The 13666-nt window shown below is 47.7% G+C and overlaps 1 protein-coding gene across 5 annotated transcripts in view; it reads right to left on the bottom strand.

Annotated features, from left to right (window-relative positions):
- The window catches only part of SHROOM3 (shroom family member 3), a 297712-nt gene that overhangs the window by 39606 nt on the left and 244440 nt on the right, over positions 1 to 13666 (bottom strand). For 4 of the 5 annotated variants that reach the window (XM_084760167.1, XM_084760169.1, XM_084760168.1 and 1 more), the window contains one exon: positions 10377 to 10508. In XM_084760167.1, the coding sequence (XP_084616293.1) occupies positions 10377 to 10508 (132 nt within the window). Of the gene's footprint in view, positions 1 to 10376; positions 10509 to 12947; positions 12996 to 13666 lie in introns of those variants that run through there. The other variant, XM_084760171.1, reaches the window with a different exon arrangement.

The following is a 13666-nucleotide window of genomic DNA, read 5'->3' as shown; positions in this document are numbered from 1 at the left end:
CCACATGCCTGTCAGAAGCCAGCTCTTTATCATCTCATTTCCTCCAGCTTCTGTTATAATGATTTAAAAACAAAAACCGAACAGTATAGCTATACAAGATTTAGTCAGATAAAAGCCTGTGGGAAGCGAATGGGAAGGATATCCAGGCAGAAGGAATAGTGTGACCAAGATGGAGAAACACAAAACATGGCACGAAATGGCACAAGCAACACATCAGCTGGTAAGATGACAAATAGGGAGACAGGTACCAGATGGAGGTGAAGAGAGGTAGAGCCTGATCAGAAGTGTTGGTTTCATGTTACGCCACAATAAAAAGATGGTTGTGGGGGGCTGGAGAGATGGCTTCGAGGTTAAGAGCACTGCCTGCTCTTCCAGAGGTCCTGAGTTCAATTCCCAGCAACTACATGGTGACTCACAACCATCTATAATGGGATCTGATGCCCTCTTCTGGCCTGTAGGTATATATGCAGGCAGAGCACTGTATTCGGAATAATAAATAAATAAATATTTTTTTTTAAATTGACATAAATAAGCCAGATGTGGTGGCACACACCTTTAATGCCAGCACTAGGGAGGCAGAGGCAGGCAGATCACTGTGAGTTCGAGGCCAGCCTGGTCTACAAAGCGACTCCAGGACAGCCAAGGGTACACAGAAAGACCCTGTTTCAAAAAACCCAAAACAAACAAAACAAACTAAAAAAAACCTGACACACATATAGAAATATATTCATATCAGCACAAAGTCTGCCTTAATTATGTATGGACTTATGACCAAATTTAACAAATAATTAGCATTTTCCCATATTAACTTTAAGCATTCTTTGAAATAGACAATAAATTCACATGAATAAGAAATAAATCAAGGTGGGAGAGATGGCTCAGTGGTTAAAAGCACTCATTGGTTATTCTTCCAGTGGTCCTGAGTTCAATTCCCAGCAACCACATCACATAGTGGCTCACAACCATCTGTAATAGGATCTGATGCCCTCTTCTGTAATGCAGATATACAGGAAAACATAACATTCATATACATAAATAAGTAAATAAATATTTTTTAAAGGAGGGGCTAGAGAGATAGCTCAGAGGTTAAGAAGAGAGATAAAGAAAAAGTTAAAAGAAATCGATTAGTCCCAGCACTCGGGAGGCAGAGGCAGGCAGGTCTCTGTGAGTTCGAGGCCAGCCTGGTCTACAAAGTGAGTCCAAGACAACCAAGGCTACACAGAGAAACCCTATCTCAACCAAACAACCAACCAAACAAAAAACCACAAAACCAACCAAACAAAATTTATTATTTAAAAATCATAATAAAACAAACAAACAAAAAAACAAAAAACAGTTCATCAAAACCAAGTTTTAAAATAACTGGAACCTAAATAAAAAGAACAGTCCAGGTTTGGTGGCAGAGCAGCTGAAAAACAGGAAACTTCTAGAACCCCAGTTCCCATCCCTACCTACCAATATTTCCATAATAAATTTTACAACAGGGAGGAGTTTCACCACCACCACAGCCGGCTAACAGAGAACTTGCCATTAGAAGGACAGTAAGAGTGATCTCTATTCCCTTTCAGAGGACAGGGTGCCAGATAAAACCTGAAAAACCAGCCCTGTGGTTGTTGGCATCAAGGGCATTTTCTGAAAGTGCGCACTTCAGATTTTCTCTCACCATTTATGTGGCATAGCAATGACTAGCAATCATCATGAAAACCAATGTGCAAGTCAGCCAGAGCCCTAGGACTTCGCCCAGGCAGTTCCGGTCACCTGTTCTTTTCCACGACATACTGCCTGAGCCAAGGCGTACCTGGAGGCAGGCACTGGGTTAAATGTAAGCGACAGAACTTTAAAATCACAATTACACACGGGTAAAAGCAGAATGCAGAAGACCGCGAGAAAAGAGAGAGAAAGGGAAGTGGCCACTCTCAACTAGGCTGGAGTACAGCCATTCTCAGACGGCCACTGCAGTCACCACTTCCTTCCATGGACAAAGATGACCACCACTGCCCGGCTAACTGAGGCATTTTCACGCATCTGTCATCGTACCTTGTTTAAGGAGAGGGCCGGATCTTCTCCTTTAAAATTGAGAAGATACTCAGAGGTTCGCTCTCTCTCTCCCCTTTCCTTGTTTTAAGAGGTGAGGGTGGGGTGGGATGGGGGAGGGACTTCCCACACAAGAGGAAGAAAGAACCCCCAAACCTGTAGACATCTTAATAGAACCTTTTAATGCTTAAGAGCAAGGAGTTGGAGGTGGAGGTGGGGGTGGGGTGGGGGGAGGGGAGGGGTGGGGTAGGATGGGGTGGGGTGGGGGATGGGGAGGGGTGGGGTGGGGGGAGGGGAGGGGTGGAGGTGAAGAAGCCAGGTACCAAGATCAAAAGCAGACCAGAGCATCCAGGGACGGAGATCCACAGAAGGTGTAGTGCCCATGTCATGGGACGCTTACAGTAGAACAAGAAAACATTTGGAATTATGACTGAGAGAAAGCTTCACCCAAACACCCCTCAGGGCATGAACTACACACAAGTCCAGGAGGCTCAGTGAGCACAAGTGGCTTCATGGAAGCCGACATTTCCACAGTACAGAAAACCAAATGAAGAAACAAGAAGGCCCATCATGGCCAACCCTGAATCCATAACTCACAGAAAAGTAACCCTAATTAAATGCAGTGGGCCACAAATAAATAAAAAAAGAGAGGTATGGAGGTAGGAAGGGGGCTTTAAGGCGAGGAGATAGGATGATGGGAGAGAACATGGTTAAAATACATTATACAGCCAAGCTTGGTGGCGCACGCCTTTAATCCCAGCACTTGGGAGGCAGAGGCAGGTGGATCGCTGTGAGTTCGAGGCCAGCCTGGTCTACAAAGTGAGTCCAGGACAGCCAAGACTACACAGGCAGAGAGACCCTGCCTCGAAACTCTCCCCCTCCCCAAATACATTATATGTACCTTGAAATGTACATAAATGAAAAAGTAACGGTAAAAGGTTAAAGGACAGAATTCACCCACGGAAAAGCGAAGGGAAGAAAGATACACAACGTCCCCTCAGAAGCCACGTAAGCAAGAAGGGAGCAGAGTGATATGCCAACTGCTGAGAGGGAAGGCAGCAGTTTGTGAGCAAAGTATGACGAGAGATATATATGAAAATGCCCTCATTAGCCAAGTGGTGGCGCCGCACGCCTTTAATTCCAGCACGTGGGAGGCAGTGGCAGGCTGACATCTGTGAGTTTGAGGCCAGCATGGTCTACAGAGTGAGTTCCAGGGCAGCCAGGGCTATACAGAAAAATCCTGTCTCAAAAAAAAAAGAAAAAGAAAAGGAAGGAAGAAGGAAGTAAAGAACGAAAGCACCCTAAATAATACCACCATCTTGTATGTTCAATAAAAGAATTATTAAAAAAAAAAAAAGTAAACAAATAAGCAAACTAAGAAAAAACAGAGTTCAGAGAAAAACTTACCAGCCTAGAGCTCTGTACTATGTGGGCCATCTTCAGGAGTGAGGGAGAAGGCAGGCATGGTGGCACACTCCTATAATCCCAGCACTTGGGAGATGGAGGCAGGAGATGGAGGCACTATGGCTATCCTCTGGCTACAGAGAGAGTCTGAGGTCAAGGCCAGCCTGGGTTACGTGAGACTTCGTGAAGGAGAAGGCAGGTATGGGGGGCACTGCCCTCAGGGGAGCTGCCTGTGAGGGGCCATCCTGCACTGCACAGTAAGCAAGAAATACTTTCAGATAAGCAAGCTCGTCATCAGAAAAGACGGGGCTAGAGCAGGACCTCGATCTACAGTAGAATGTCAAGGAGTGAGGAGAAGCAAAAGGAAACGGAAAACTTCCTTTAGTTTACACAGAGATTGGGAATGCTTGGAGCAGTGGGAGGGCTTGGCACCTCATCCTCTGGCCCCGCCCCTCCTCCTAGGAGCACAGTTCTTCTGAAAGTCCCTGGGAGCTGCGCTTGCTGATTTGAATGAGATAAAGGATTGGTCAGAACCTGGTGTGGTGGCGCTCGCCTTTAATCCCAGCACTTGGGAGGCAGAGGCAGGCAGATCGCTGTGAGTTCGAGGCCAGCCTGGTCCACAAAGCGAGTCTAGGACAGCCAAGGCTACACAGAGGAACCCTGTCTCGAAAAACCAAAACAAACAAACAAACAAACAAAAAAGGGATAGTCTGGGTAGATAAGCCAAGAGAAAGCGGGCAGCCCGAAGACAGTAAACAGAGGCTGGAAATCCCTAGACAGAAGCACTAACGTTACACCGGACTGTGTAGGGTATTGGATGAGAATGAGAGAAGTTGCCGAAACTTAACACGTAGTTGCTTATTTTTCTTTTAAAAACAGATATTCTTGGGAAGCTAAAAACAACAACAACAGCAACAACAAAAATTGGATAATTATGGCGCGTCTGAGGCCAGCAGGGACTACATAGTGAGTTCCAGGTCAACTTGGGCCACAGACTGAGAACTTATCTCAGGAAAACATCACCTACAACAACCAACAAACAAGCAGAAAGAGCCTGGCAAACAAGGAACAGCAAAGAGACAAGAAAAGCAAACAAAAACCCAGATACAACACACTATCAAAAGGACATCAGAAAAAGGACCGTGAGTTAGATCCCGAGTCTCTGTTCCAACAGCGTACATTTACCTTGTGGCAAACAGAAACATCCCTCAGAGCAGACCCCTGGCTAATCTGGTACCGTACTGGCTGGCTTGCTCTACAGATTCCCTTCTTGAGCTGGTGAGCCAGCAGTTAAAAGGCTGGAACCACCTGAGCTCACAGCAGGTGGGAGGAGCCCACTTCTCAAGTCACCTATGCAAATGGACTGATTAAATTTCAATTCCTGGTCAAAGAGAGAAGAAGGAGGAGGAGGAGGAGGAAGAGGAAGAGGAGGAGGAGGAGGAGGAGGAGGAGGAGGAGGAGGAGGAGGAGAAGAAGAAGAAGAAGAAGAAGAAGAAGAAGAAGAAGAAGAAGAAGAAGAAGAAGAAGAAGAAGAAGAAGAAGAAGAAGAAGAAAGGGTAGTCCTTGGTATTTTTTCCTTGCATCCTGGACAGCGGCACACTGTTTTGAAATGCTGTGGGCAGGAAGGGAAGGGAGGCAAGGAAAATCTCTGCTGGAGGATGCATCAAAAGTGAAAGCAGGAAGCCTCCTCCCTGTGCCAGAGTGCTCACTACCTCAGCTTTGGAAGCATCAGCTCTGGTGCCGACACACTAGGGCCTGAGACATTATCTGGAGGGCAGCAGGCAGGAGGCAGCTGGGGACAGGACTCCCTGCAGAGAGAAACAGGAAGGACCAGAAACAGGGCATTGGAGTTCAGATGGTGCCATTCCTTCACCTTGATTTACCTCACAGGGCAGAGGCTGTTTGATGGGGACAGTTATTCTAAAGGTGGAAAAGGACAGAGAGGGAAGCACTGGAGTGGAAAATCCTCGGCTGTAAGCGAGAGTAACTGGTCTCTGTTACCGGCTCATTACCAGCCACCCTGAGGCAACGCTGCACAGACGATTTAGGGAGATGTTTCTGCCAAGACAGGTGAGGCCATGAGGATTCGCTCTTCCTCACACTGGAAATCACAGCAGAGGCAGGGGGATCAAAAGTTCTTGTCGGCTTAGGATGCATACTAAGACCATACTTCAAACAAACCATCACTAAGCACTGTCCTTCTGTCTCTCCTCAACAAGAATCTCATGATGCGGGACTGGAGAGATGGCTCAGAGGTTAAGAGCACTGGCTGCTCTTCCAAAGGTCCTGAGTTCAATTCCCAGCAACCGCCTGGTGGCTCACAACCATCTATAAAGAGATCTGGTGCCCTCTTCTGGTGTGCATGAAAACAGTGTACTCATACACATAAAATAAATAAAAATTTTAGAAAAAAAAAAAAGAATCTCATGATGCAGCTTGGGGTTGCCTTGAACTCAAAATTCCCCGGCCTCAGGATTACTGCTGGGGTGGGGGGTGGGGGGAGGCTGGACTGCTACATGGAGAAAGAGCAAGACAGAGTTCTGCACTCTTGCATCTGGTCCATGAGGTGACCCTAGAAGTTTCCAGTTTTCAAAATTACAGTCTAGGCCTCGGTGCCGTACCCACTGCTAACCCCCTGCATCAGCACTTGTTTGATAGGACAAAGAATGATAAATACATCATTCTTTGCTTTCTGTACCAGGGAGAACAAAATAATGGCACTTCGCCCCTTTGTATGTTTCAGAGTAGAATTTAGACCAGAGCCTTACAGCCAAGACTGAGACATTCTGAAACAACAACATAAATAACAGAAGGGTAAGATTATTTACCCATGAGATAAATCCTCACTGATACAAATCAACCACTGGATAAATCAGATGGGAGAGGGAAAAAAAACCCAAAAACCAAAAAACAGTATTTCCCTACAGAAGAATGCCAATGAATAAATGTAGAAGGAATGAAAGAATTATGGAATAGCTTCTAGAACATTCAACAGACTTTACAGCTAGCAAAAAGTCTGAAGAGAAACAGGGCAGTGCATGCTATCATTAATAATGAGATGGTACAACAGACATGAATATGGAGAGATTTATTGTAGAAAGGAGAGAGGGACCCCAGGGGACAGAGAGAGAGAGAGAGAGAGAGAGAGAGAGAGAGAGCGAGCATTCTATATCTGGTGCTTCCGGCACACACCTGGTGGCGGGTGGCAGATGATGACATCAGAGGTTTACTAAGCAACCTCGAGGCAGGCAGCTTATATGCCAACAGCATATAGCCTGAATGTTACTCTCAGCGTAATTATGAATCACATAGGGACAAACAGTGCCCCTCACAGTGAAAGAACATGGGGACCTCACCATAACCAAGTAACCAAAGTTGCCACCAGCCTGTAATGAGACATTAACATAATGTGAGCCCCGATGCAAGGTGCTAAGGAAGACACACATCATTTGAATGGCGTTGCCAAAAAATGGCTAAGCCTCAACTTCATCGTAAGGAAACACCAGATACCTCCAAATCAAAGGCATTCTGCAAAGTACCTGGCCACCTCCTTTAACAATATCTAAGTCACTGCTGTATGTAGGAGGCGGTGTCATGGGCAGCGTTTGACAAGCATCCATGATATCCAAGGTTTAATCTTCAATAAATAAGGGCAGAACAGCAACAATCTGGCAACCACAGACCACAGTGCACAGGCAGAGAAATGTGAAAACTGTAAGGCAGCACATTCCTAAACAGGAAAGGTGAGTTGGGGGACAAGGGCAATCTTCATAAGGCTGTTGTTCCTAAAGTCTTAAATGTCTTAATATTAACAATTGCTAGGGCCAGTTTCTTACTGTACTAACATTAGGGAAAGCTGGGTAGCAGGTGTGTGGGAAATTACTAGCACAACTTTACAAGTCTAAAATGATTTCGAAATAAGTAAAAGCTAAAGCAATTAGAGGTTAAGATGGGAATATAGCTGGCTGAAAGCCACTCCCTTTTTTTTTTTTTTTTTTTTTTTGCTTTTCCAGGGTTCTGCTTGTGTGGCCTTGCCTGTCCTGGACTTGCTTTGTAGACCAGGCTGGCCTTGAACTCATGGAGATCAGTTCAGACCTCCTCGATGTCAGTCTGGCTGGATTTGCAATCACCTGGAAGATCCAGCTCTGGGCATACCTGCGGGGATGTTCCCAGATTTAAGAAGGGAAGACCTGGGCTGGAGAGGTGGCTCAGAGGTTAAGAGCACTGTCTGCTCTTCCAGGGGGTCCTGAGTTCAATTCCCAGCAACCACATGGTGGCTCACAACCATCTATACTGGGATCTGACGGCCTCGTTTGGCCTGCAGATGTACATACAGATAGAGCACTCATACATAAAAAAATCTTAGAAGGAGAAGAAGGAGAAGGAGAAGGAAAAGGAGGAGGAGGAGGAGGAGAAGAAGAAGAAGGAGAAGAAGAAGAAAAGAAGAAGGGATTCGGAACTGATTTTAAAGATGGAACAGAGGAGAAGGAGAGCTGAGCAGGGGCATTCACTTCTCTCGGCTGCTCCCGCTCCTGCTGCTGCGCCTCTGCTGCTGCCATAGCAGCTGTCACAGCTACAGCCGCCTTCACTGCCACCTCCCCCACCACAGGGACTGGATCCTCAAACTGTGAGGCACAACAAGCTCCTCCTCCGCAAAGGTGACCTTGGAGGACAGGGAAGAACTAGGAAGTAGCTGACCACAAAGTCTTATAACTAAAGGTTATGGAGACAAAGCACACACACACACACACACACATAAACTTCCAAGCGCACAGTAAAACCCCACCTGAACAGCTGGCGACACATGCAACACCCAACCAAGCTCGAGACCGTTTCTGTTTAAGGCGGATGCGGACTCGAGCTCCCTGAGGCTGAGAATGCCTCTGAACTTCTGATCCTCCTGCCTCCGCCTCCTCGGTGCTGGGATGAGAAACACCCTACCAAACGAGCTCTGCCCGCCCCCACCCAAAGCGCATGACTTCTAAGGAGGAAATTATCTGTCCACCTGGCCCTGTCCATTCTCCCTCTATGGGGACAGCACTGCTGACTGTGCTGACGTGACAACTCTGACTAGATTTCTATTTGTTTGCTTGCTTGTTTGAGGAAAGAGCTTGCTATGTTTGTTGCCAGTTTGGTTTTGAACTCCTGGACCTGACATATGCTCTCATTTTAGCCTCCCCAAGGAGCTAGGATTACAGACATGCAGAGCGGTGCCCAGCATCCCCGGCCAGCTTTAAAGATTGTTCATTTATGGCTATTTAAATGCATCTACCAGACAGATTTACTTAAGTTCATTTGTCTCGTTCAACTTTTCAAGGATTGCTTTACAAAATATTTCCTGTGTTTATGTCTTCGTGTGTGTGTGTGTGTGTGTGTGTGTGTGTGTGTGTGTGTGTGTGTGAGCGCACAAGCAAATGTATGAATGTGGAGGCCAGAGAACATCATCAATTGTTGTTCTACCTTTTTTGTGAAGACAGTCTCCAACATAGCTCAGCGGGCATGAAACTGACAGATATCCAATCTCTATGGCCCTGGCTTCTGGGATTAAAGGCACATACCCTACACCCAGGCTGAATTCCTACTCTTTTTTTTTTTTTTTTTTTAATATCTATTTCTTTATTATATGCAAGTGCTCTGACCATGTACACCTGCATGCCAGAACTCATTATAGATGGTTCTGAGCCACCATGTGGTAGCTGGGAATTGAACTCAGGACCTCTTCTTTTTGCTCCCCCAGTGTTGGCCAAGAGTCCTACCAATATTTCTACGTGGCCCACAGCAGTGTCCCTGGAAACTGTCCTTGTCCTTTCCCATGCCCGGATCTGCTCTTCGCTCTGCCCCCCTGCTTGTCTGTCTCATCGCTTGTCCCGTAGCACCGACTCTGTTCAGGATCTGGAACATTCTCTCACCAGGTCAGAGCAGCCGTCTGAATGAATGACAACTTCCTGACCACAAGGTTCTGCCAGTGTCTCAAGATTCACCTACACAGTCCAGCAAATCACATGGTTTGGAGTCTCTGCACCGTGAAGACACAAGGTGACCAGACGGAGCAGCGATGGCCTTAGAACTGCCTCTGCCTGTTCCGGAAACAAGCCTGCTTGATGGTTCTGAGGAGCTCAGCCTGTGCTCACCCTATCCCCGCCCACCAGACAGCTGGCTTCTCTGCTCTCTGGTATGTTCAAACTACTTTTGGGTTTTTTTTTGTTTTTTTTGTTTTTTTTGTTTTTGAGACAGGGTCTCTCTGTGTAGTCTTGGCTGTCCTTGACTCACTTTGTAGACCACGCTGTCCTCGAACTCCTAGTGATCCACCTGCCTCTACCTCCCAAGTGCTGGGATTAAAGGCGTGTGCCAACACACCTGGCTTCTGAGTATCTTTCTTAGCATGGAATATAATAAAGAATCTTGATATAAGCATCAAATACAACTGCTGTTTCAGTACATAAAACATAACAGATACTTCAACGGGTATTTTTGTATCTTATTCATGGAAAACGCAAACAAGCAAATCTACACTGGCACAGGTCCAATCTCTCTGTCTCTAAAACAGGTTCTCACTATGTAAACCCAGGCTGGCCTAGAACTTGCTATGTAGACCAGGCTAGCCTTCAACTCATAGAGAGATTCACCTGCCTCTGCCTTCTGAGTACTGGACTTAAAAGTATGCTACTATAACAGTCCAAAACTCACATTTCTAATGTCTAATAGCACAGCGATAGAGCACTTGCCGTTATGTTTCAAGACTGTGAGTTCAAACCCAAGGCCTGAAACAACCAAGGTTGTCACCCTTCTCAACGTCAACCTATGTGACGTCCCTGTTCAGCCCGTTCCCCCTCCTACCAGCCTGTGTCTTTGGCCATCTTTGCCCCCCAAGGCCCTCTCCCGAGGGTGGGCCAGGCTTCCCTTCCACGGTGCCCAGCGTTGCCCGCCATGCCTCCTACCTCTGCTTTAGACGAAGTTTCACTCCTCCCGACCACGTCGCCTTCCGGTGCTGGGGACCGCAGTTGAGCAGCTCTGAGCTGAGGGAGTTAGCGGCACCAGGATCTGCGTGGCCCGGGTCTGCACACACATCTCTGTTAAAAGCCAGAAAACAAACAGCTGAGTATGACATGATGGGCTTTAGAGCGGGGAGCACAAGCGAACCTCATTGGGAAATACACAATCGAGGACTGGAGCCAGCATCAACAGCTGGGCTAACGCAGGAGTCACACACAGTCTGTACGGCCAAGCTCTCTGTCCTAAAGAGCAAACCTACAGAGGTCTTCTACCCTGCCTGCCTACGTTTCTGTGGCTAGTTAATGCTATTTATTTCTCTGAAAGATGCATTGGTTGTGTCTTTTTTTTTTCTTTGGTTTTTCAAGACAGGGGGTCTCTGTGTAGCCTTGGCTGTCCTAGACTCACTTTATAGACCAGGCTGGCCTCGAACTCACAGAGGTCTGCCTGCCTCTGCCTCCCAAGTGCTGGGATTAAAAGTGCACCACCACACCCGGCTGTTGTTTCTTATGTTTTGCAGTCCTGGGACTTTGGATGCAGTTCCGCTGTAAGACACTCACCCAGCATGCATGAGGCCCCAGAAGTGCAGCCCTATAGGTTGAATCCAAGGCTCTGTGCATGCTGGACAAAGGCTGTACCCCTCAGCCACACCTCAGCCACATTAACTGTTAGGGCTCAGCAATGACAGACAGCTGAAAGCTGGACTCGCCGACCCAAACCATTGCACTGTTACCCTGGAGCCAAGTCCTGGTTTCACTTCTCAGATGTGAGGACATAAGCATCAGGTGCAGCACCCCTGCTCTGCTCAGTGGGCGGCAACTCAGGAGGAACACGGTTCAGACTGGTCAGAGTCTACCATGTTGGAAGGCAAGCCTTTTGTTCACTCATTCCAATCCAGCGCCCTAACCACTGGCCCAACCCCACCCCTGTAACTCCTCTCCTCCACACTCCCACTGAGTCTGAGGAAAAAAATGAAGCCTCGCATTTCCAATGCCTTCTGCCAGGGAAAAAGCATTATTACTCCTCAGGAGAGGGGTGGGTCTAGGATTTCCAAACACCCTTGACGTAGCCTCTTTATCACACTGGCCCCTGACTCAAACTCTAAAGTGGTTTTGAGGTATAGAAATGTGAGTGTGTGTGTGTGTGTGTGTGTGTGTGTGTGTGTGTGCGCGCGCGCTCGCGCCACAGCACACCCATGGTCAAAGGACAACCCTGGTGAGTCGGTTCTTTCCTTCCCTCTGGCTGCCACGGTCTCTCGTTTCTACTGTGCTGTGTGTTCCAGGGTACCTAGCCTGGTTGTCAGAGCTGTGCAGCAAAGTGAGCTCGCTCACCTGCTGAGCCATCTTGACAACCCGATACCCCCCCCAATGCCCCCCCAAGTGGACTTTGTATCTGCAGTTTGTCTTCAAGGGTTTTTCTAAGCCTCTGATCGAGATCCAAGTGCTGGACCTATGAGAGGCGAGGCGAGGCCAGGCGCGCCGCCTCTGCATATGCCTTGGCCAAAAGGGGAGGATTACCAAGCAGCTGTCAAGATTAAGCCTGTCCATCTGGCCTCCTATTTCCTAGAACACAGAATGAAGTCAAAGAACATTCCTTCTCAAACCCAAAGACAAATAAAAAAAAAAAAAGAGCTTTTTAATCCAAGGGTACTGGAGAGGTGCTCAAGGACTCTGCTGGGGTTTTCTGCTCTTAAGGCGCAGTGTTTCTCTTTACCTTAGCCGTGGCCTGGATAGGTTCTGAAGGTGTCTCCTAAGGACTCATGGCCTCTGTGGAGAGGCCAGACATTTAGGAGTCAGTATCATAAGGGCGGGGGAAGGGGGGGGATCAGGGGGGCAGGGTGGGGGGGGGGCCCCCCCGGGCGGCGCAGCGGGAGCATTCATAGTCCTGCCCGTGGAAAAGTGGGCTGTTGTACAGACAGATTTGGCCCTTGACTCCATGCCTACCTTTCTGTATTGCAAGGTGGCCTTTTACTCCTGATCTACGCACCCAGCCTCGATACAATCCCACAGGATGTGGCAAAGCCTTGAGGGCTCACGCCAGAGCCCAAACCAGGAAACCTGCCCCAACTTGGGACTTTGAGCCTCTAGAACTGTGGGCTTAATAAAACTCTTTATCAAGCTAGTCTGCCTTAGAGTAAGGCCAAACTGGACTCTCTGCTTAGTTGTATCTGTGTGACCGCACCTCCTATCTTCCTCAATATAATTCTAAAGTGGAAGTTTAAGGCTTCGTGGAGGTTATGTCAGTTATGACACTGATGGTGCCGAGCCAGGAAACTCTGGGCCTCGGGCTCCTCAGCTGTAGGAAGAGCAGAATAAGAGACCATGCACGAGGGCTAAACCCACAGCCCTGGAGGCTGAGTCCTGACCAGCTACACATGCGCTCTTTTGTCTAGAAAGCGGACGCAACGGAGCTGCTCTTTGCATAGGGTTCTTGAGACGCTTTTGGAACACAAGGAAAATATTTAGAACAGAAGCCCAGGGCACATTAAACACTCAGCAATATAGCTGTTAATATCATACCTGTCTTGGAGAGTCGCTCCAGATAACGTATATCAACTGTCTGGCATACTGCCCACGCATGCTGTGTGCTTAATAGCCCTTCTGTTTTCATTTCTGTTCACAAATATCTGTATTTTAGAGCTTCTTTGGTGGCCACACAAAACAGCTGCAACTAAAAAAGTCTAATTTATGTGGTGAGGGAGACAGGACGAGCCTTGGTCAGTGAGAGTTAAGAGGCCAAAACCTTTCACAACTCACTTAGCAAGCCTTGCAGGAAGGCTAAGTGTTGTAGCTCAGGCTTTTAATCCCAGCACTCGGGAGACAGAGGCAGGTGGATTGCTGTGAGTTTGAGGCCACAAAGTGGCCTGGTCTACAAAGTGAGTCCAGGACAGACAAGGCTACACAGAGAAACCCTGTCTCGGAAAAACCAAACACACACACACACACACACACACACACACACACACACACACACACGAAAGCCTTGCAGGACCCGAGCATCACCGGTCAGGCAGACAATTGGCTTAAGATGAGGTGCAACGCAGACTCAAAGAAACCCCTCCATTCAACACCCTGATGCAAGGATTTCATGAATGCAGAAAGCAAGAAAACACGCTCCCCAACAGCCAGTGAGATGGAGAAGAGCTTGCTGCTGGGCCTGATGGCCTGAGTTCCATATCCAGGACACAGATGGTGGGAGCAGAGACCCAACTCCTGCAAACCATCCTATGTTTTCCCCC

The sequence above is a fragment of the Acomys minous genome (genome assembly GCF_964271855.1).
Source record: "Acomys minous genome assembly, chromosome: 15".
NCBI classification, from domain to species: Eukaryota; Metazoa; Chordata; class Mammalia; order Rodentia; family Muridae; genus Acomys; species Acomys minous.
Note: the sequence above shows the minus strand (reverse complement) of the source record. Positions and strands in the feature narration are given on the sequence as shown.